Source organism: Haliotis rufescens, unplaced genomic scaffold (genome assembly GCF_023055435.1).
Source record: "Haliotis rufescens isolate VD_foot unplaced genomic scaffold, xgHalRufe1.0.p SCAF_8, whole genome shotgun sequence".
Classification (NCBI taxonomy): domain Eukaryota; kingdom Metazoa; phylum Mollusca; class Gastropoda; order Lepetellida; family Haliotidae; genus Haliotis; species Haliotis rufescens.
Genome location: NW_025964372.1, coordinates 44,685,178 through 44,710,147, shown reverse-complemented (window position 1 = coordinate 44,710,147; position 24,970 = coordinate 44,685,178). Strand labels below are relative to the sequence as shown.

The window sequence follows — 24,970 nt, the reverse complement described above, 5'->3', positions numbered from 1 at the left end:
ATTTCATTGGATGTTGACATTGTTAGGGAATGTGCTGTTCTATTTTCATTCACACCTGTATCGGGAAATAATACGTGGAATTCGCCATCAAAATGCTTCGTGGTGGCGATGTGAGTTGTGACATGGAGTTGTACCCTTTCTAAACCTACCCTGACATGGATAGCCGACTAGCTCTTGCTCGTTAACACCTGGATTATACACAACGAGACTCAGGTGTGCATGAAGCCACAGCGATCATGGACGAGTTATTTGCGACCAACACCGGGCCACCGGCGACCGCTGGCGATGGAGCGTTTGAGAGATTTCTTACGGCAGCTATCGCTGCTATTATTACCATCATGTTCTCGTGGAGGCTACTCGCAACGGAGGAGAATTTGGGGGGTGGGGAAGGTGCTGTGGGTGGGGCCCCGGTGCCCGTGGGGAGGGAAGTCCCAAAAGTTGTTATGAAGAAAGCGATTAAGATGGCAAAGGCAGCTGGATACACAGAAGAAAGTAAACAACTAGAGAAGGCAAGGGGACTGTGTGATGAAGGTAAGAAGGACGACATAGGCGGTAGCGACACAGGTATAAATACTGTGACGTCACCTGACCTACATAGCGAGTCGCTTATTACGTGCTGGGAAGAGAGGCCTAGATTAAATGACGACGAGGAGAGACTGTTAGAGTCGACCGAATTAAAGGGGCTTTCAACTGAGGCAGATATGAATCTGGGGGTTAACGGGTTCTCAAGGGGCAATCCCGAATATAGGGATATTCTGGACGATGACCGGTACCGTCCGTTCGACGGAGGGGTTGAGTTCGGTGACGATATCGAACCACGTGAATTGGATTCTGACGAGGAGATGTATTGTGGCACAATGTTGGAAACTATTATGGAGGAAGATTCGGATGACATGTGTAGTACCAGTACAGGAAGCGATGCTGACTCGTTAGGGAGGACGGGGGAGTTTGGGTACTTTGAACTTAACGCCGAGGGGGACCACGAGGGGGATTATACTGAGGAGGGGGGTTGCACGGTGCACGTGGTTGACGATGGGTCCGAACTCAGCACTAATGTGATAACTATTTCCAGTGGTGCTTCATGGCCCGATGACGATGAATTCGGTGACACTGTTTCGTATGAGGAGACAGCTGTTGATAGCTTCAGTGAGGGAGCAGACGACAGTTATGATGCGCAGAGGAAGACTGCGCAGCTTCCGGGTGATACAGCAGACGATAGCAATTCTGATGGCAGCGATGAGTCTGTGATAACTGTTGTTACTAGGCAACTATCTGAGGAGAAAGAAAGTCCTTTAAGTTCACAAGAATTCACCTTTACAAACACAGGCCAAATCGAAATTGTCCCCGTGAGGACACGCGCAACAAGTCAAGTTCTGAATGTCGCTCCCGTATCCGTTCAGTCAACTTTCCAGGCCTTACAACCCGATGAACCGTATCCGACAGACGATCAACACTCACCCGATATGGGGTCAGGCATTGACGAGGGCTTACAAAGTGAAAAACATGCAGAAACAACCGATATACCGTCCCCTTCACTAGACTCCGGGGTTTATTCGATTGAAACTCGGACAGACGACGACAAAGTGCGCGGGTCGCTCGAGGGTATTGATGAACTTGAGGAAAAGTTTGATATCAACAGTAATGTTGATACACGTGATAAAAGTGCCAAAGAATCAGAGTATGATAGTGCTTCCATTAATGCAAGTCGTGTGTTGAACATTGAGACAGTGGACAGGGAGTCCGCAGGGTCAGACAGTTCCGTAGATGAAAGTGGGAGGAGATTGGACATTGTGTATGGTGATGCGAGCGGGGATGATGATGTGCCTGATTATAAGGATGCTTATGTTTCGTCTGCTGTTGAGAAAACCCCAAAAGGATTTATATTCTCTCGTTTTGAGCTGGAAACCACGGACTATGAGGAGAAAGTGTATACTACTGACAGAGCAACTCACACGGTTGTGGCTAAACTTGTTGCAGAGGAGAGGTTTGTTCCCACGGAGCAGACTGATGCCAAGATTCGTAAACAGTTTTCGAATCTGGAAGACGGGGATAAGATCAAGACATCACCTCAAACGTTCGCAAAAGCTGGAACGTCAAAGGAAACAAATGTTGATGAAAGTTTTGAACCAGTTTCGGAGAGTCGACCTCTTATACTGAGACCTGGTTCACCAGAGAAGAAACGGACACATCTAGCTACCGAACATAGGCAAGCAAACATTGATGACCCTGTGGGCGTTGCCGAACGCCTGCAGCGTCACCAACGTGAAACAGATATTGATGACCATGACGTTAGATATCAAGATACCAACGGAGTCACAAAACATATGTTATCCATGACGGGGGCTGCTGCTCCACCCGAGAAGCTTCTGAGGATGGATAAGACGGATGGGTCTCGCTCCCATCGCATTGTGCCTGTGACGAAAGAGTTGTCTGTTGCTGATCGACTGATGAAGGTTGATGGAGGCATACTACGTGAGACTAACATTGGCGACACACCCAGCTTGACAAAACGTGTTTCATCCGTCAGCCAAGGGGAATCTCCCCCTGAGAAAGTACTGAAAATTGGCATCAGTAAATCTCTGGAGACTCTTATTGATGACAAGGAACCATCAACCACTCCTTCAGGCACAGACGGAGGTCAAGGTCAACTTGGAACAGAGAAAACGTTGACGTTTATCACCGAATCTCGGGATACAATAACAGATTGTAGGCATTCTTCTGAGTCGACAGTGCCTTCGAAGCAGAGCCAAGTAAAACCTAAAGTAGAAGACAGACCAGAGACGCAGTCACGGGAAACTTTGATTGATGACCCCAACTCCTACACTGGACAAGGCACTGGTAACAGAAACAGTACTGTGAATGTGCAGCAAGTACACACTATTCATCGTTCCCGTGAAACACTTATTGATGACGTTGTCAGCCCAGTGTCTGAAGAACTGAAGACAGACCGGTTACCCAAACGTGTTGTAAATACGTCTAAAGAAACACTTATTGATGACGTAGTCAGCCCAGTGTCTGAAGAACTGAAGACAAACCGGTTACCCAAACGTGTTGTAAATACGTCTAAAGAGACACTTATTGATGATGCTCCGGTGGTAGAAGTCTCGACTTGGTCACAGGATCGAACAGAGCGGACAGACACACCCAGAAGAAGTTGGGAAACAATGGTCGATGACGTAGGAATTACGTCATCTGCACATGTTTTCAAATCGGCCCAGATGGAGGTTAAATCTCCTGTATATAGATCGCGGGAAACGTTGATCGATGACGTACTTCCACCGCAAATCGAGGAGAGACTCGCTAAAGCTGAGTCTCGTGAATCATTAATTGATGAGATAGACATGGTTTTGTCTGGACGCACCGACTACCGAATGAAGACCGTCGCCGGAGTACAACACGACATGCCTTTAGATGATATCCCACCTACTCAGGAGGCCTGGAAACCACCCCAGGACAATGTGGGCATGGGTCTGTATACCCTTGATGGACGTCGCGAAACCCTCATTGATGATCCAGCTGTTCCAAGTGAAGGACTTAGAAAGGCATCATCTTTGAAAACGGGATCGTTTATACACATTTCTGGAGCACGTGAAACCTTGATCGATAATAAACGTTTCACATCAACTGAACACATGTTAGACCGTGCAGGGATAACGGACGAGACTGATGGGACATTGAATATTGGGACACCGGGAATATATGAAACTAACATTGATGATGTGTCTGAAATAGTGCTGCCTGAAAGAATTTTGAACATTGATCAGGAAAATGTGAAACTCTTCAGGAATAGAGCTTCCTTAAATAAGGACGGTAGCAGTGAAGGATTGGATGAAAGTAATGGGAATGAACTTGATAAGAGCTTTGGTGATGTTACAAACAGAAGTGAGGACATGCTTGGTGTGGTGTCTCCTGAGAAGAAGAACGATGTCCCAGGAACAGACATCAATGCGGTTGAAGATGAAGATGAGGATGAATGGGTAGTGGATGAAGTTGTGCAAGACTTTACTATTATGACAGGGCCGGAGGGTAAGAGGAGTTTCATTCCTGGAAAGATGGAACACAGGATTATTCACGTGTCTTCAGAACACAAACCAAGCATGCCCGAAACTTCACAGTCATCTTCGGGTCAGTCATCCGAAACCTCACCTCAACATGTACAGACGCAGGAGTCTCAAAGGAGCAAGGAAACAGAAATCTCAATGGAGCCCATACCAGCAGATAGGCCAACTCCAAAGCCGAGAAGGAGCCTCAGATCAGAAGATGGATTGGCAGAACCACAAGCTGGCGCTGGTCATCCAACTCCAACAATTACAACCCAGGTTGGTCCTGATGGTAAACTACACTTAGATGAAGGGTCCTGGAAGCCATTAAGTGATTCCATAAAGGCCGAGAAATCGCCTGCAGCTGTGAGAAAGTTGGTCATGGAAGATGTAATCATATCTGGCTCTCACCTCATTCCGCGCCCGAGACGACAGGTTTACAGCGAGGCTGACAAAAGTAACCCACTTGTTGCTATGAACTCTGGTGACATGGGTTCCTATGGCACCAGGTCGAATCTTGCCCATGTTAGCACAGACATTGAATCAGAGGTTGACATCGACTTTGAAATGTTTGCCGGTGGTGTGGATGATGCGGATGGCGTCGACGGTGCGATTAGGCCAGTGTCTGAATCTTCACCTAAGCACGAAGGGGAACAAGCAGTTGCTGATGGCAACGAAAGCCCAGATGACTCAGGATTTCCAAGTCCGGATGTTTCAAGGAAGATATTAGAGCAGTTCAAAAGATCCAAGAGTGTTGAACATCTTAGACGGAAATCCTGGGGCATGGTTGAGGACGAGACCGTCTTCATGCCCACACAGCCTGTTAAGCCTGACTCTCCTGTCATGTCTTCACCTGTCCTCAGTCCGCCAATAATCCCAGATTCCCCTGTTGTCTCCCCGCCCTCAATGTCATTTCTTGTGTCCAAGAAGGGATCAAAGAGTGTACCTAACCTTGCTGGAATTGACGACTCCCCAACCATCAATGCACCCATGTCACACACGAGAGGATCAGCAGCGATCGTTGCATCTCCAACGGTTCAAATGACGCCCAAAGCTGGTGCTTCGCCACTTACGAAGAAACCATCTCGGTATACCAAGAAGTATTCAACAACTGCTTCATCGCCTGTGATTAAAGCAGCCGCCAAGTCAAAGGCAGAGTCCCAACAAACAACACGACAGGTCACACACACTGACATAGATGATGTAGTGGATGGGGCAGTCTCAGAAACATCACAGCTTTCAACCGTAGGACCAAAGTCGTTTTCTGTTGAAAAGAAATATCCTGATGAGACAACATTTTCGGCTGGAGTCGAGTCATCGCCTGTAATATCCCCATCTCCTATGATTTCTCCATCTCCTGTTTCCTTGTTACCTGCATCACCTGTGATAAAGCAGGCACCAGCTATTGTTCAGTCTCCTACAGTTCAGCTACACAAGACTCAAACTAGATCGCCGCTATTTCAACAGATCTACCGGTCTTCTGTTGTGACACCCTCAAAACCAGTCGAAGCAGCTCCTGTCATATCGGCGTCACCAAAGATCGAAAGTCCCGTGATTATCAGTTCTCCTTCAGTGAAGATGACCAAAGACGTCAGATCATCTCCTGCTGTTCAAGCATCTCCTCTGATAGAGGAATCTCCTTCCATTCCAATGTCGCCAACAATTAAGGCATCAGAACGCTTAGATGCATCTCCGTTTATTGAAGAATCTCCTTCCATTCCAATGTCACCAACTATCAAGTCTTCAGAATTTATAGATGCATCACCCAGTATTTCCTTCCCAACACATTCCTCAGCAATTCCACAATCCCCTACTCTAGCATCTCCTTTGATTCCCGATTCACCAGTAATTCCCACTTCACCAACCATTCTACAATCACCTTCCTTATCAGCACCGCCAACGATTCTTGCCTCACCAACTGTTTCCATTCCAATCTCACCAACCGTTTCTATGACCGGTCCGCCAAGTCTAGAAGACACGTCTTTCGAAGACCAATCGTCTTTTGGAAGCCAAAAGAGATATAGATCTCTTAAAGAGATTAAGAGAAAATTCTCGAGCAAGAACTTCAAATCTATGCACATGCCACCCACACCAAACATCGGACAGTTCGTAGTACCTCCCAGATCGGTGCTCACCACAAGGAACAAAATCAATGCTTACAGAAAAAGGTTCCTCAGTGAAGGCAACCTCCTGGACGATTCTGAGAGCCAACTCAATGACCAGTTTAACGAGCACAAAGAATCTCTAACAACAAAATACAAGTCCCCACGCCGCCCAGGACAGAAAACCCCAAGCAGTTACCGCAGTCAGGATAACTTGGAGAGGTTCACTCTAGCCTACCCGAACTTTTTCTGGGATGATTCAACTGACGGCAGACCTAGCATCGATGAGCTTCACAAAAATTGCATTTTTACCCCAGAAGGCAGAAGAGATATTATGAACAAAACACTCTCAATCGAAAATTTGTCGTTAGACCTTGGCGCTCATTTGAGACGCTATGGCTCCGTGACATCCTTATATGAGACTGACATTGATACGGGCGAAACATCCGAAACAATACCCTTTCCCGAAACTGATCTAGACCTTTGGTTCTCTTTGCAGCATCCAATAGAACGCGCTGTCAGTATGACGGACCTACGCAGTGAACGTTCCTATCGGACAGGGACAGGGAAGGGGAGATTTGCACATCGTAATGTACCTAAGTCGAAGAGTCTCCAGACTCTTGAAACTAACCTTGATGACGAGGAAGATGAACTTAAGCGAGTACCGTCAGTGCATGAACTCCGTGTAACCAAATCCCTGTCTAAGTTAAATATACCCGACTGGTTTAAGAACTCTAGCTTATCTAAGAGTGGTAGTTGTATGTTAAGGCATGGCTCCACATCCACAATGTCGTCATGGGGATACAACCCCAGTCTGACATCATCTCCCTGTCCCTCTGTAACACCGACTGGGAATGTTGTTATCAAAACCCGTGTGTCCCCTTCCAGTAGTATGAGACTCTTTAAATCCCCCAAGTTTGCCTCAGTACCCACCTTACCCAAAACCCCGGAAGAGAGACAGCCTAAGGCACCTGTTAAACTTCCAAGTGAAAGATTAAGAAAAAGTGACAAACCGAAAGGTTTGGAGAAAATCCCAATAGTGCCTTTTGCTCAAATTAGGGCAATGTTTGAAGCTAAAGCAGCTAATGAACGAGCTAGAAAGAAGGACAGTGCAGTGCGCCAAGACTCAGTGTCGTCAAAACTTTCAGCAAAAGCTGCTAGTCCCGTGCCCGTAGTGACTGTGTCCCCTAGTGAAATTGTTATACTTGAAAGTAGCCCCAAGAGACCCAGGAGTCCCCCCGTTATTCCCCCAGAACAAGCTAGAATTTCATATGCACCAATGCCACAACAGGGACCTTCTACAAATGCAGGGGACACTTCTCAGCCATGGAGAAGGCCACTCAGCCCCAGTACTATAAGTCCTCAACGGCCGCTGAGTCCCACTGAAACTACTATTCCTCAGAGAACTACAAGCCCCTTAGGATCAGCTGGTTCTCATAGATCCACAAGTCCCGCAGTGTCCACAAGTCCTCAGAGGCCCCTCAGTCCTGCTGAAAGCACAAGTCCTAGATCAATTAGTCCTCTTGGGTCATTGAGCGGTCCAGAAGATGCGAATAGATCGTTCAGTCCTTCCGACAGGATGCGACCAATAAATCCAGATGGTCCTCATAATCGGTCGATGAGTTCCACAGGGTCAATGAGTCCTCCGAGGTCAATTAGTCCTGGGGGAATTCTCAGCCCGAGAGGATATAGTGCATATACCGGCCAAGAGCAGCCAGCCAGCCCAGAAAGCCCCCCGCAAAGTCCAGTCGAGAAGAGTGCCCCAAGGGGCATCCTGGGACCCACAGTGAGATTCGTAGAGACTGAGAAAATAGAAGTTAAGGACAACAAGCCCGCAAAGCCCTCTGGTAAAAAGACAGACTTTTTCAAACGTTTGCAAGTGTTCCAACGGCCCGACAAAGATAAGAAAAACAACAAAGCAGAAGACCCACAGAAACAGGTACCAGCCTCCAAGCTCAAATCTGCGTTCGAACCCTTCTCACGGAACTCCAAATCTATAGAATCTGCCCCATCAATTCAAGCCCCTAACTCTCAAGCACCCCCCAAATCTCCCACACGCACCGAAGCCGAAACCAAACTAGTGGAGGAAGCTCCCGTGTTACAAGCACCCAATTCAAAATCCATAGAGTCCGCCCCCACCTTAAAAGCACCTTCGCGCACGGCACCAGAACCCACAGGGAACTCAAGTGAAATTTTCTCAAACGATCGCAATTCTCATAGTCGGCAAGAGCCTCGCAATGGGGCTTCTTCCCATGATCCCCCGGCTGGTCCAGTCAGGGTAGGTAATTCGGGGCAGAGCCTGACCACGCCTGTGCTAACGCCCACACCATTCTCTAGAACTTCTTCAACGTCTGAGGCACAGAAACAAAGCATGAAAGGTGAGGTCTTGTTTTCTATACGTTTTCGTAGAACAGATAAAGTCGTGGTCAGATGGTAAATCCTGTGTAAATTATACAATGGATCTTTATTTTATTTCATCATCTGTGCTATTATCTTTATGCTATTTATGCTTCTTACTGCTTACTCTTGCCTGACATTGGGAAACAGAATTGTAAGATATTGGTTATGTTTTTGTCATAATATTATCACATGTACTTCAGGATTTGTGTTAATTCTGGTGTAAGTGGTAGATGCTATATACTGAGACACTTTGAGAATGCATTCTTCAGGGTTTTCTGTCCATTTGTGCCGTTGTTCTTGTTTATGGTTGAGTAAGCAAACTGTTTAGTTAAAAAAAACACCCTATGTTATGGTTCGAATCCCGGCCGGTCCCGGTAAGCACCATACCCGTGCTCGAGGGTTTCACCAAAAGTGGTAAACGTCTGAGACCTGCACCACTTCGGGCTTTCCTCCCACATTAAGCTTACACCCCGTGATAAAACTGGAATACTGTTCAAAGCGACGTTAAACCCAACTCACTCAGTCACTCACTCACACGTCAAATGAAACATTTACAGTATGGACGTCTTCCAACAATGGAGGCTCTAAGAATTGCTCACATAATTCAATCTGATTTTATATATACTGCCATACTGAAAGTCTCATTTTTGCTGAATACTAAGACATGTCTGTATAGCATTGTGAAATTTGATATGTGCTCAAACACATGTCCCTGCTATGACCTTTGACCTTCCCAGCCAAATGTAAACTTACTTTATCTGCAGTTTGTACATCTCTGAGACCGAAGTGCCGATTTATTGTAATGTTCCCTTTAAGCTGACTTGTAAATGTCAATTTAAATCTGACCTCAGACCAATGGTAATATTTCAATGTGCACATGACGATATTTGTTGCGAAGCACCTGCGCTGTTACCTTCTTACCGTCCTCCCATGTACTGTGAGTTTTATGTAAGTTGGGTTTAACCCCGCTTTTTACAGTATTCCAGTTATATCACCGCGTGTCAGCTTAATGTGGGAGGAAAGCCCGAAGTGATGCAGGTCTCGGACGCTTACCTCTTCGGTGTAACCCACGAGCACGGGTATGGTGCTGACAAACCTAGAAACAGCATGAGGGCAGACCGGGATTCGAACCCAAGATTATTATATACTCACGGCTCTTTCAGAACAGATCAAGAGAGCTATAGACCATATTTCTTTCTCAATTTCTTTTTATTTACTTTACGTTCTCAAAGTGTTTCAGTATATTGACTTTACATTCTCAGACCACGGTCCACTCATATACACGATACCAGTCATAGTGAATTCAGGATATGATCTTCCAATTTGACCAAAATATGTTACTCCGTTTCAAAAGAGTGGAAACAGATTGGTAGAAATGCGAATCGCTTATTTTGCATTATGGCAGAACAATCATTCAAAGATACGTCTCCGTTATTGTATTTGCCTTAACACTTTCTGTGTAGAAATATCCATGACCAGAAATGCTTATTGTCCATGTTTGTTCAGCTGTTTTTGTTGTTGTCAATTATTGTGACTTGGTGTGAAAACATTCCTATTAATCAATACAGTTGTATAGTCAGGGAATGTCACGGACTGCTAATTATGCTAATTGCTTTATTCAGGGAGCGCATGATCGTCGTGCTGGTAACGGTTGAATGACTTGTGTCGCCAACAATCAGAATCAAACATTGCTCATGTTCTACACGATATTTGTTCCAACAACTAACAAAATGAATTCCTTTTTTCGATGTGCACTCATTATTAGGTTCAAAATGTTATCTGTCTGTTGTTATAACCTTGGTTTTGTTTTTGGCCCTTTGGACTTAATTATTTGCATGACGCAATGCTGGACATGTTATAATTTTCTGATTACGGTGTATGCTATCTTCCCTGTAGGACAAACTATTTTTAACACATTAATAGTCACAAAATTCACTTTGATGTGTGGAAGATGAAAAGAATACAAGAGACCACTAACAGTGAATTCCATTTAATATCACAACTGTAATTCCAATAATGGTGGCAGAATTCGACACTCCCTATGACAGCACGTGTTACTACTGCAAAAACCATCTCCCCTGCCTCTTCTTCTAGCCGTATCCATGCCTTGTTTTTGAAGCAATTGGCGTTCCCGCTAGTTTTATTTAAGACGTTTCAACTCATTTCTTTCGTAGATGAATCGGTTAAAGACAACAGAATGTCAGTTTTACAATTACACCGACTTGACTGTGAATGGGCACAGAACCATAGTACCCTTTTAACATTGTTTTGCGTGTCTCAGCAATGTCCCTGCATATTCTTTAAGTGCTTCTCTTTGCTACATCCTTCATGGCACCGTCTCATACCTCTGTCCAATAACGACATTGCACACGGCATACTATTGCGAAACAAACTACTGGAACATCACGTCCTGACATTTGCATAATCGAGGCTGAATAATCCGTGCAGTTGATATCAGCGGCAGGGGTGGAGGGTTTGCTTGTGGCGCAGTTGACGAATACCAATAGAGCATGTACTCCACGTGCAAGGAGGGACGGAAGGGTAACATGGTGCTTAAAGCGTTCGCTCGTCACGCCGAAAGCCCGGGTTCGATTCCCACATGGGTACATTGTTTGAAGCTAATTTCTGGTGTTCCCCGCCGTGATATTGCTGGAATATTGCTAAAAGCGGCGTAAAACCATACTCACTCACTACGTGTAAGGAGTCACGTCTCGCAGTAAACTGTTTTCAAAATGGACTGTTCCGTTACACCGGGTACCCCTTCAATACAAAATGCAATGTCCTCGCCGATATTTCTTTAGTTTGTTTTGCAATAGCGTCTAGCATCTAGTATCTAGCATCTAGTATCTAGTCGGTCGCACCAGCCCCTGGCCCTGAACCTGCATGTGCAAGGTAGGTATGTATAACTGCAGTGACTGGACGTAGGATGCCTTGTAAGTATCTAACTAATCCACCTTCCCGGAACATCAAGTAATCCCATGTCGAGCCACCACAGGTCGCGATCCATAATCCATACGCGCCATTGTGAGATGGAATGGGGTTTTCACAGCGACGTGCCTGCACCCGTGTGTGTGACGGCTTGTCCGTACTAAATCTGGTGTCACAGTGAGATAACACGGAGATACCATGCCGCAGTTAAACATGAATACCCCACCCAGACACAGTATACTTCGAGCCGATCAGCCCTTGTTTTGTCCCTTTAAATCGAGAGACAGGCAGGGTAACAAAAAATACCATCCAGAGCTCCAGATAAGCTTTTGGTGTTGTGGGTATTTTACCCATGCATCTGAAAATCATTGGGTATCAGTAATTCTATCTGGGTATTCAAATTTCTGTTACCCACAAGTTTTTACACATGTGGGTATTAAAGTTAAATGTTTAAAAACACTATTCATCTAGTACCTGCAATCTTGTCGTGTGGGTTCGAGAGCTTTATGGGACTCAAAAATACCGCGATAGTTCCACAAGAAAGTGTGATGGCAAATGATCATGATGTAACTGTCATCGTGGAGTTTGGCAAGGTTGACGGAATGTCCGAATAATTTCAAAATAAGTTGCTGATTTGCTAATCAAATACGCAGGGTTACTTCACAATATTTTGATGATACGCACTAGTCTTATTTTTGTAGCGTATCTGTAATGTTCGTTGCGTATTTGATACGCTTGAATTTTATTTCACTGCGTTTTTCTGCATTTCTGACGCGTATTTTACGCAGATACGCAGCTTATCTGGAGCTCTGCCATCTTTTAACGTCTATCGGTATGGCGCGACCGAGAATCGAACACACGACCTTCCGCTCTTAGGACAGACGCTCTACCACTAGATATCAGAATACAATTGTAGGAATAATTAATTGAGCCACTTTCAACCAAACACAGGTGAATAACACAGGCGAATTTCAAAATCTGAATAAAGAAAGCCATGTCTTTAGCAACCTCAGTTATAAGTGTTTTCATTCTGGTTTGAATGACACTTATAGCCACCCCCCCCCCCCCCCCCCCCCCCAATCGCATTAAACATTTCGTTCAAAACTTGAAATAAGTGGCGATATCGCCAGTACACGACTCGCCTTGTTGCTTGCAGTCCCAAGTACAACTGTCTTGTAGCAAAACAAATTCCCCCGTCAGTCTTATACTCATTATAACCTATTTTCAATCTGAAAGTATTTCCAAAAGGTACCTATGGTGGCGAATGGGTGCAGGATCCTTATCATATTAGAATGGAGATGTGATGCACAGAATAGTCGAGAATGTATTATTAATGATTTCTGATTTTCATTATTTATCTGATTGATGATAAACATCCTCAACAGTTCATAGATATATTTAATTGAATTTGTTTCCCAATTTCGGAAGTCGACGGAAATGAGAATCGGTTGGTCACAATGTGTGGTTTAGCTAATGACGTCATTGTGCTTTCACCCAAGACACGAGGCTCGATTATTTAGAGGCTCTCGTGGTTTTGCTGTTATAACTTAATCATAATAAATACACGTTTCGTCCTGAAAACGATAATAAATAATCCAGATAATAGCACTGATTTACTATGTATAGAATTAGATACATTGTATTAAATATAGAATGCATAAGAATGAAAATTGGTTAAATGTTAATCACATAAACATGTGTCAAAATTTCTATTCCAATACTTTAATATTCAATAATCTTCATAACAGCATCTTAAAGTTTTCCATAATTTTAGAACTTTCCTCGTCCTCAGTTAGCATGGCTAGTGGTAATCTAACAAACCCCTATCTCTATGAAAACATCATCAACGACGGCTAATGGACTAGCGTTAAAAAAGAATTACGGGAATACACATAATGCGAAATAAGTAATAATTAATAAGTATTCAAAAAGTATGGAAGTAAGCATCTACGAAGACATGGCCTAGTTATGACGGCCATTTTCGTTATTATTTATCTAATACGTCTAGATATAATATCTATATAATTTATGCGTAAACATGGACCGCGACTGTTGTGCAATCGATGATGTTAGTATACTTATTTTCAATGTGCACTCATTGGAACCATGTTGATGTGCAAACATTGGAACTCGGCCACACAATGCAATACGAAAATTTGTTTATGTTCGTAATCAATGGCATTTACCTCAGAAGTCATCATACGATGTCCCCTAAGCATTTTAAAATCCATATAACATTTCGACACGCACATCGTCCGTCCATATATGTGTCTGGGCGTATCGCATCGTGCTTGAACTGTACATAAATCACAGCGAACATCGATGGAAAAATGGCTGGAAATGCAAGCTATGCCGCACCAACCGAAGACATATGTTGCAGATAAACTACCCCGTTATAACGCCAAATGTATTGTCATACAGATTATTTGGATAGATTCATTGCTGTAGGGTTAGGTTACCTTAATAGCTTTTATCAATGTATGTAATTAAATTGACAAATTATATATCATTCACTTGGTTTTAATCGGTGAAGGCATTATAATGAGGTCCTTTTCGTGGCGTGTTCCGCATGGTCAACCGTGTTGTGTACTTAGAAACAGCCCGTGAAGATCGGGGTTTAGATTGGCCTTCACCAACCAATGCTTATCGCTAGGGGCGACTAGCCTTACCGTTGGTTGGTTGGTTTGTTGTTTAACGCCGCACTCAGCAATATTCAAGCTATATGACGGCGGTCTGTAAATAATCGAGTCTGGACCAGACAATCCAGTGATTAATATCATGAGCATCGATCAACGCAATTTGGATCGATGACATGCATCAACCAAGTCAGCGAGCCTGACCACCCGATCCCGTTAGTCGCCTTTTACGACAAGCATAGTCACCTTTTACGGCAAGCATGGGTTGGTGAAGACCTATTCTACCCCGGATCTTCACGGGTATATGCTTATCGCAAGAGGTGACTGGAATAATGTTAAAAGCGGCGTTAAACCCAACACACACACGCACACACACACACACACACACACACACACACACACACACACACACACACACACACACACACATCTTGAGGTATAATTTGTTTGACAGTCACCGAAACAGAATGTCAGGTATGCAAGTGTAGCTCTGCGCGTACAAGACAGAAGCACGCCCCATCGACAAGACTAATTTTAAGAGGCTTCAAAACATGGGCATTAACTTTGTATAGGAATAATGAAACTAAAGTCGCTGGCCTTTGTTACTGACCTACAATAGACACACGTTGTGTGCAGGTATCGGTATGTGTGTCGGATATATGATTCATGGTCGGGATATGTCAGTTCAGTGCTGTAGTTCACGCTCGACCCACTGACCCTTACTAAAGCAGTGATTGAGAAAACATATTTTGATGCAGCTTTACATACCGGAATTGAGAAGATTGTCTAACACTCTCAGAACCATATTATGTCCCCTTTTGCCGAGTGTGACATATAGGCCCTGAAACAAATATACCCAATACAGCCCATGCAAGTCTATAATATTTGGCAAGTCTAGCTGCAGTAGCAGGCAGTGAAAATGAAGGAAGTCTCTGGGCTGCTTTTTATTATTTTTTTATAATTATAATTTAACAACTGTGACTTCATAGACTAGATGTTAGTCTACCCTCCGCTCAGCCCCTACTGTAATGTTACAGCCATAAACGAATCTAGTCCAGATTTTCCGCATGATCAGATCGGGCTAGAATTGTGTTTCAGCATCCCATGCTTGTCGAAAGAGGACCACTATGCATGTAAGAGGCGACTAACGGCATCGGGTGGTCAGGCTCGCTGACTTGGTTGATGCATGTCATCGTATCCCAATTGCATAGATTATGCTCATGATGTCAGTCAGTCACTGGATTGTCTGGTCCAGACTCGATTATTTTCAGAACGCCGTCATACAGCTGGAATATTGCTGAGTGCGACGATAAGCAACACACAAAGAAACAAATTGCGAGGCGACTTAAGGGATCGGGTAGTCCTGCACGGTGACCTGGTTGATTGCATGTCATCGTACCCCGACGGCGAGACGTTGCTCATGATATCAATCACTGGTTTATCTAGCCTGGACTCGGTAATTCACAGGCTGTCGTTATAAGTTTGATTATAGCGGCGTAACGCTACAAAAGGAGGGACTATCTAGGGCATAGACTTGCAATAGTCTCTAAGGCAAAAAAATATTAGTCATAATTTCTAGATTATATAGATAATAATAGCGAGTTACCCCTATTAGAGATTGTCGTCCTTAAAGTCCGCGTATCTAGACTTGCCTAGTATAAGGATAGAATTACTATACACCCGTGGACTTTTCATTCAGTACAGCCTAGGAGCAAGGCTATCTAGGGCAAAACATTTCTACCAGCTCAACATACAAACCTGTTATCGTTACGACGCCATAGCAGTAGGCAAAACGTAAACCTATATTTTTTTTATAATCACATGTTGTAAATATAGTTTTTATTACCCAGACAGGTGTGTACATGTCACGTATTCGTAGCTTGTGTCTGACACTATCACATGACATTCCAGCACACTTGTCCCGTGGCTGCTTCGAGCACAACAATGTGTCGCCATATTCACTATTGACCCACCTCGTTAACGTACCGTTAACTACAGCGTGTGTCATGTTATTGGAGTGTATGCGTGTGTTTCAATAACTGGCACAGTACAGCTGCACACACCGTTATAAGCTAAATGCATGACTGTTCTAAAAAGGAATATATTGACTTGTTGAAAATGGAACAATATTTTCTCTTTAACCAGTGATATCAAGAGACTCAAATTGTAATTTTTCAATGTCTATTACAGTAAACTACGGTTATAACGAACTCAAATGGACCACTAAGTTTAGTTCGTAATAACCGTAGTTCGTTATAAGATGTATACAGCGTATATACAACAAATGGCCGGGACTAAAAATAGGTTCGTTATATCGGTCAGTTCGTTACAAGCGTGTTCGTTATAAACGTAGTTTACTGTTGTTATAAAATAGAAAAGCATACTGTTGAAAACATACAGTGCTTTTGATTTTTTTAAAAATCCGACATTTCATGAAATTCCTCAACCATGAATTCTGTGCAGGGCAGATGTTGCCATATGATAATGTCGGAACAGCCTTTCACTCGAGGATTAACCGTCACGCTGCGTCTGACATTACGGTGTCATAACATTGCGAGTAATACACGGTGATGCTATTCATAGTGGTATAAGCCGATCGCTTCTCTTGCTTAAGCTGTAAGCATTCGCGGCTGGTCATGCGAATCGTTTATTGAATACGTGCACACTGACTGAAGTTTGGCCCGGGGCGAAATGGCTCCGCCAAGTGATGTGTCAGCAAGTTTGTTCAATCGTTAATACGATTATGCAGGCGTCATAAATACCGCGGTATATCGGGGTGATTGAATGAATTGATGAGACGGTAAATGTTTGACATCCTGCAGTATTCAGCGTATTCAACGCGTCAAATATTCCGTTGATATTACTATGTAAGCGCGAATAAAATTAAAATGTAAACGATTGGCTCAAATGAACACGACACAGTTAATCAATTGATTAACGCACGAAGAGTCGACATCGTGTGGCATCGAGGTTATTAAATATTACCTCATAACTATATAGGTTATGTAACGTTATTACACATTGATGTTCAGTGTTGCCATTGCCGGTATAATTCAAGTTGGTTAATGTTGTTCGACAATAGTGTTAATGTTGCGAATAACATAACTGAAATATATATACCATGATGTGTCATCATCAGTGAATATGAAATGTACAAGCATCCAATTAAATACAGATGCTGGAACCAGTTCCGTTGTGACGAACAATGTAATATTTATATGGCTAAACAATTACATCGAGGCAATGTGTTATAACAAACATTATCAAAACGGAAAACAAGCAAATTAAATCCTGTTATTTGCAATGTTTCGGTGCATAACATGGTGATAAGATAATACAATTTGTCCTTTGCAGGAAATTTATCGCTATGGTTGCTCTTAACGTGTGATAGTGTTGGAGGAAACATTATCAAAACGAAAACAATCCGATTGATTGCGATGTTTCTATATACACCATGATAATAAATCCAGAACACTTTGTCGTTAGCAGGTAATTTATCGTTAAGGCAGTGACATATATATATGGCAATATTACCCAACAGCACGCCAAATCTTAGTGATTAATATTTAGCCTTCCGGACTTTGGAGTTTCAGCGTTTTAATGTAGGCTAATTTATTTATCGCCAAGCAAGTTGAATAGTTCGCAATGTACGCTCCAGGCGGAGATTTATGTCTCTGGAATAGATTTCGACATGATGACGACAACAATGCTGTCAAGTCGACTTCCGTGGTCTGTCCGTCATGTTCACTGCGGTCCTTGTAATCGCCGGCCGTGACGTCGTCACCACTGTTCCTGCGGCTCGTGTTGTGAACACACCACGTGGTGTTATGCACATATTTCCTTATATTAAGGGCCCTTGAAGATCCGGGGTAGAATAGGTCTTCAGCAACCCATGCTTGACGTAAGAGGTCACTATGCTTGTCGTAAGAGGTGACTCTGCTTGATGTAAGAGATGACTCTGCTTGTAAAAGGTGACTCTGCTTGACGTAAGAGATGACTCTGCTTGTCGTAAGAGGCGACTATGCTTGTCGTAAGAGGCGACTATGCTTGTCGTAAGAGGTGACTCTGCTTGACGTAAGAGGTGACTCTGCTTGTCGTAAGAGGTGACTGCTTGTCGTAAGAGGCGACTAACTGGATCGGGTGGTCAGGCTCGCTGACTTGGTTGATTATTTACAGACAGCCGTCATATTGCTGGGATATTGCTGAGTGCGGTGTTAAACAACAAACAAACAAACAAACAAACCTTATATATTATAGAAATTGTTGTGAGCATAAACGTATATTGTGAACATTTAGAAGATAATACAACGCGGAATACGTTAAGCACCGGTCCTTTTTTCATATACAGTAAACTACGTTTATAACGAACACGCTTATAACGAACTGACGGTTATTACGAACTATGTCTTTGTCCTGGACATTTGCTTATAACAAACTACGGTTATAACGAATTAAAATTGGTGGTCCTTTGAGTTCGTTATAACCGTAGTTTACTGTATCTCGAACTTTCATATATCGGTTGAAAATAGTTGCCATTTATTTCATTTCGATTGATGTCTAAGATAACTGGGATACCTCCTGACAGTTTGGTACAAGGTCACTGAATGTCTCTCAGATGTGCTGAGTCACGTGAAGCAGAGAAACAGAGGATGCAACGGAAAGAGTAGTCACATAACTGTTGCCATGGTTACAAAACACATTGACAACAGTTACGAAACATGTCATTACATAATCGAATTCTGTTTCTGTATTTTATCATGATTATGTAACTTTGTAAACAAAAACAAATGTCTTTCTTCTGTCATTGCAGGATTCGATTTTAGAACATATATAGTTAGCGGATTTTTAACTGTTTTTAAGGTGTATTATATGTAAAACGTTAAACGATCGCTGTACACGCGCAATAATAATAATGATGATGATAATGATGATAATAATAATGAAAATATGTAAAGTGAAATATAAAGAATTTATTTTGAAGTCCTACGCAAAGAAGGTCGATTTTCAAAAGCACTGTTGCTGCCTGTCAATGCTTCTTTTAAAAAGCTCACGTTCAAAACCGGTTTCGATTTCTCGCCTTCGTAAATGACATGAAGCTCCTTGTTAGTGTTCCGCGTCGTGATGTCGCTAAGACGACGTTAAGCTTAACTCACTAACTATGATGAATCTGGCCGTTGAAGTTTGAAGTTATAAGTAGGATATTTATTTATGTCTGCCCTGACAACAGTTATCTGTAACGGTAAATGTGCTTGTTATCGTTTGATGACTTGAGGAATATAATCACTACAGCAGTTTTTCCGGAGCATGTGACTATACCTTTTTCATCGTTAATAATTTCCCTAATCAATGAAATATTTCACTACAGTGCATTAAAATGCATTATATGCATGGGTAATGGGAGCATGGTAATGTGAGATGGACCTTTTTCTGCACCAAGTTATTAATCTGCATCAGTGATAGCATAACACTAGTATCCACCATGCCCACTAACACCCCACACGAAACATGCTAAGCATCTTCCATTGACACTTATGCGAACCACCTGTTTGTGTTTTCAGAAACCACGGTATAGCGAGGAGGTGTGTGTAGGTACTCGTCACAATCAACTCGAAGATTCCCGTTTGCTTCTGACCTTGGGTAAACATTCCGATCCACAGTCGCCGAAACAAGTCTCGTTCGATGATCGAGATGACGTCGCAACTGATGACGTCATGGACAGATCTGGAATTCTGGGAAATGCCAGCGTCGAAGAAGTGTTAGAGGGACTCCTTTCTTTCGGCAAACGCCCAGTTCGTGAAAAACTTGTATCGGATCCTACAGTTTTCGAAGGAAATGGCCACGCTTTATTTCCAAGGACTGGATCGGAGGCAGGGTATAACTATTATTCCAAGAATGGAGAGAAGGATGTATGTGATTTTTCGATGAAGGATTCCGTGTCAGTGGACTGTGACCATCAAGCATGTGTGAATTCTCTTCCCTTGAGCGAAGCTAAGAAATCATTCAAACTGTGCCCGTTTTGTTATACCTACTACTGCAGCAGACTTTGTAGGAAGCATGATTTCGAGGCTCATAAACAAAAATGTCACCATAGCAACGTAAACAGCGCGTGCAAACACATCATGGTTAAAATTAACAAAGACCCAGATATACAGTATCAATATTCCCGCCTAGCCAGACAAGGTTTTAAGTCACGTGGTCGGGGGTGTTTGGTTCTGTATATCCCGGACCTGTTTAATGCTGAACGATATCTACACGATCCTAACAGTGGCAAATTTTCTCCAGTTTTCGTGCCTCTCAAAGCCCTCACCAGCTCACAGGAGTTCGGTAAAATGTTACCGTATGTGATTGACATGGTTATTCAGTGTAACCCCTCTGTAAAGTACGTGATGCATGTATCGGTGGGGGTGGGGTCTGCCTTAGAACAAATCCCCCCTCCCAGGAGCACTGATCCCTTCATCCAAAAGTGCGCTAAGCTGAGTCTCAGCCCAGCTCACGATCTCACGAAGCTTGGGGATCATAATTTGGATCATAACAATATTATGCTCCTAGCTGCCCCCACAGAACAAGCCAATGACAGACACGATACCAGAGAGGCAAGGGAAGCAAGCTTCATGGACATTCAACGGAAGTTACGTCATATTGGAGTTAGCCTACGTCACGAGTTCCCAGACAGTTATGACAAGTTGATAGACTTCGTTGCAGACGGAAGAATATTTCCACCTCAGATTATCTCCCCTGTTGACTCCAAATCGGGCGAACGATTTACCTGTGTTATTGTACCCGAAACGGAAACGGAAATAGAATGGGTGCAGGCTCAAGAGTTCCCGCCAGATATTGACCTGTCAACGGACGACCGGTGTCCGACTTCACCGACCTCCCCCTAAAATTTTAACCCCGGACAGAGTCTCATTTCCATCCCAAATGTGTGACATGTTGACATATTGTATGGATATATTATAAGGACGTTCATTACGGTGTACAAAGAGCTGTGTGCATCTGATCGACGCTTTTACTGCGAAGCATTATACACTGTGGCTTATATTTTGGTCCCTGCATTCATTCAGTTGGTTGTGTTGGTGCTAATAGAGCAAAATAACTGTAAATATTGTTGTGAAAGGTGTTTTAGTAGCATTTATTATTATTAACTAAGCACATCATTCATCGATCCATTCGATTTATTTTTTGTAGGACGACATTATCAATGTCACACAAAACTGAATCTTGGGATAGCCGTGGTTAAAGCGTTCGCTCGTCATGCCAAACACCCTGGTTCAGTGGGTACAATGAGTGAAGCGTGTCTCTGGTGCTCCCCGCCGTGGTATTGCTTGAATATTGTTAAAAGCGGCGTAAAACCATACTCACTCACTGATGAATTTGAGATTGGTCATTCATAGCAATAAGGCTTGTAGGGGATAGTCTAATGTATCGCCAGTAATGTTTGATGATACTATTTAATAAGTATCTAATGAAAAATTATTATTTTCCACTCCAGCATGGAAGAAGAGATCAGAAGAAATTGTTCTCATACTCATTTTACGTCACGTATTCAAATCAGACTTGCAGCCATTTCAACATTCACATTCGGGACTGGCGTTCACCCAATTTCAAACTTGTCATGAAAATCTGTCGCTTTGAATCTGCTAGAATGTTGTGTTTCATATTAGGTCGAGGCAGCACCGTAGAATAAAATATGTATTTCCTTCAATGGAAATTCGTATGGATATGATGGCTACTACTATTTAGAAGACATCCGCAGACATGTGCGTCCTCTGTGATCATGTTATTATTAACGTTAAAAGTTCAAAACAAATCACCTCCCAGAACTATTCCAGGAATCAATGTTTTTTGTGTTAAATCTTTTAAACACAGGGGAAAACTGAAAGAAACCCTTTTGTAAGCTGCAGATGTGTCCATCTGAATTATACCTCCCCTCACGTCCTTTTGAAAGTTTTTATCACATGAGTCTTTCAGCAACACGGCTCAACTGCCCAGATCGATATCTGTCTGTGGCTCTGTTAGCGGTACATGCTTGCTGTACTTGCAGCAAGCATGTACCACCAACTGGTTAATTGTTGCTGTAGCTGTTGCTGTGTTGGTTGCTGAGTGCGTGTCTGTATTTATACCGCTTTGCCTGCCGTTTGAAGAAATTTAAGAATGAATGTCAGTGTTGATTTAATGATAAAATCGTGTTTTTTTATATTCAGTGTTTTATGGCGGACGACTGTATTGCCTGATATATGTATTTTATTAAAGAGATTGGTTATCAGTAAAAAAGTTTCGTCCTATAGATCCTGTCGAAACTAGGTATGTATTGTTGGTTAGCGGGCTAAATTATTAAAAATAGATCATGGTGGGTTCATTGGTGCTAGGAGAAATAGCGAGGACGTGGCTGTTTACAAAACATGTATACTGACGGATAAGAAATAAGGGAACAGTTGTTCCTGACTGTGCTTGACATGCAATACCTGGGTAACCGACTGGTACCCCTAAATTGTTTGGTGATGACGTCAGCACATTCGGTTTTGTTGATATAAGCATTTATTGAACACATTTACTCTCGTTGTGATGATATACAAGGCGTTCCGGTACTTGTTGTCGTCAGTATATTTGAATGGATTTTTTTAAACAAAGCTATTTGGCGAAGGCGTTTGTTCTTTTACTGTTATGGGAAAGTTTTATGACGTTCTCATTGGTACATTTTATACCTTCAAAATAGGGATTGTCAGAATAAGTTGAATGAAGTAGCGAAATATGCATTTACCAAGTAAATACCACCAGTTGCTGTGATACACTAATCAGTAAGACAGAGTACACGTCACCCGCGGTATAGGCCTTCAACAATACGTATTGTTATACGATCTTTATTAGTTGGTATTTTGAGAAAATACGTAATTACGTGCACTTATGTGGTTTTAATCCATGATTAAGTCAATTAAAACCGTTATGGCACAGCTATCTTAGACGAATAATATTTTTTTGGACTCACTGCTATTTGTCACTGGATTAACTCCCTTTGTTAAGCGTTACTGTTGTCACAAATGGCGGATCGTTCCTAACAAAATTGGGAAAGCCAACGTTTGACGCTTTTGCTATTGTAGGGCAGTCAGAAAGTGGACGAAAACACAACAGTATGTTAATGGTAATATATTGAATACGTCCCACAATACAGACCAAGGTATCGCAACATATTGCAATACAAAATTCCAGGCAATAGGGGGCGGTCGGGTAGCCTAGTGGTTAAAGCGTTCGCTCGTCACGTTGAAGACCCGGGTTCGATTCCCGACATGGGTACAATGCGTGAAGCTCATTTCTGGTGTCCACGTCGTGATATTGCTGGAATATTGCTAAACGCGGCGTTAAACCATACTCACTCACTCACTCCGGGCAATAGGCAACCCTACTGATCGGCTGAAGCTCTGGGCGTGCAAGAAAATGTTTCTCATCAGAAGGTTATTTTCAAATTGACCAGATCATCTTGTTTATTTCCCAGTAGGCCAAAAAAAACTTAATTCAAACTCGTCAGCAACCTGAACGACATGGGGGAGGGGGGTCTCTCCCGTGAAAATCCCGACATTCTTGGCATTCGCAATATTCACGGACAGAACCAAACATTAATGACCTCCCTTATAAACAATGGCATACACGGCTTCTGTTCTATGATGCGCAAGATGATGAGAAACCTATTTCGTGCCACGGCCAATGCGCTGGGAGTGCTAATTCGACACCAGTTCATGATTAACAGTTGCCTGTCAGATTTCGAAATGATGATAAATTTAGTGTATAAGACTTCGGTTTTTGTATATTGATCGGTTATGTTTACCCGATGTACATTTGCAGATTTCCATTAACGTTTTATGTTTCATGTATCGAATGATACAAACGTATACTAGCGAATAAGGTGACGTATGTTCAAACAGTTTTATAGCGTGTATAATGCTGAGATGTAACCGTATTCATAATCCGATCCCATCTAAAATGGCAATAGATTTTATTTCACACCCGAGGCTTTGATGGTGTTAATAATGTTTTAGCCCTGCTGTCCTTGACCTTCATATGCTGAACTTTGACCCGAAATGCCAATAATTTATTGTGCCTTAATGGTAGTTTTAGAAACCATGTTTTTAGCATAACAATTTACAACTTTAGAAGCAAGTAGAAGAGATGTATTTACATAGTATGCCAACATTCACTGTATATATGTGATAAATGGATAAAAAGTATATTCCGTTAATCCTCGGCTATATTTTATACAATGTTTCAGAAAATATTCTGATTCGTTGTTTTAATGCAAATAATCTATTGTTTTGTACATTTCTTATGAAAACTACACAGTGCAATACATGTACAGATCAATTGGGGATGCAGTAGGATCAACAAGCAGATTATTTAGCTAACACGAAATTTGTAAAGGGGTTAAAATGATTTAGTCCATACCCGATCATTTGCTTTTGTAGGATTTGAATAGTTAAAGAGCTATGTTATAATTAAGGATTAACCCTTCATATGCTGAGCGATGTAAAAACGTAGGGAGTGATTGATAGTTTTTGGAAAAAATATACGTACGTTTTAGAAATGAATATGTCTTGTCCGGTATTATATCCTTTAGGAATATCTGACAAAAAATGAATGTGGATTTGTATTGGATTACTAAACCGATGATTCTGCTATTGTAAAGTTATAATGTAGACTGATTTGTGATATGTTTATGTTGACTTATAAGCAAAGTACCACATGAAGGGTTAATCCACGATTATGACGCGTGCCTGTGAAATATTTTACAATTGATGCCTGACGCATGTTGTAATTTATTTGGAGTAATGCTATAATTATTGATAATTAATTAAAGAGATTATTGTTTCTTGTC

The 24,970-nt window shown here is 42.5% G+C and overlaps 1 protein-coding gene across 2 annotated transcripts; it reads left to right on the top strand.

Moving 5' to 3' along the window:
- LOC124143537 lies at positions 1 to 24,970 on the top strand. 2 transcript variants are annotated; one of them, XM_048388978.1, is made up of 3 exons: positions 1 to 2,970; positions 3,058 to 8,520; positions 19,665 to 24,970. In XM_048388978.1, the coding sequence occupies exons 1-3, from the start codon at positions 237 to 239 to the stop codon at positions 19,676 to 19,678; spliced, it is 8,211 nt and encodes a 2,736-aa protein (XP_048244935.1). In that variant the 5' UTR covers positions 1 to 236; the 3' UTR covers positions 19,679 to 24,970. The 2 variants fall into 2 exon arrangements, with proteins under 2 accessions (XP_048244935.1, XP_046368491.2); XM_046512535.2 differs by having other exon boundaries at positions 1 to 8,520.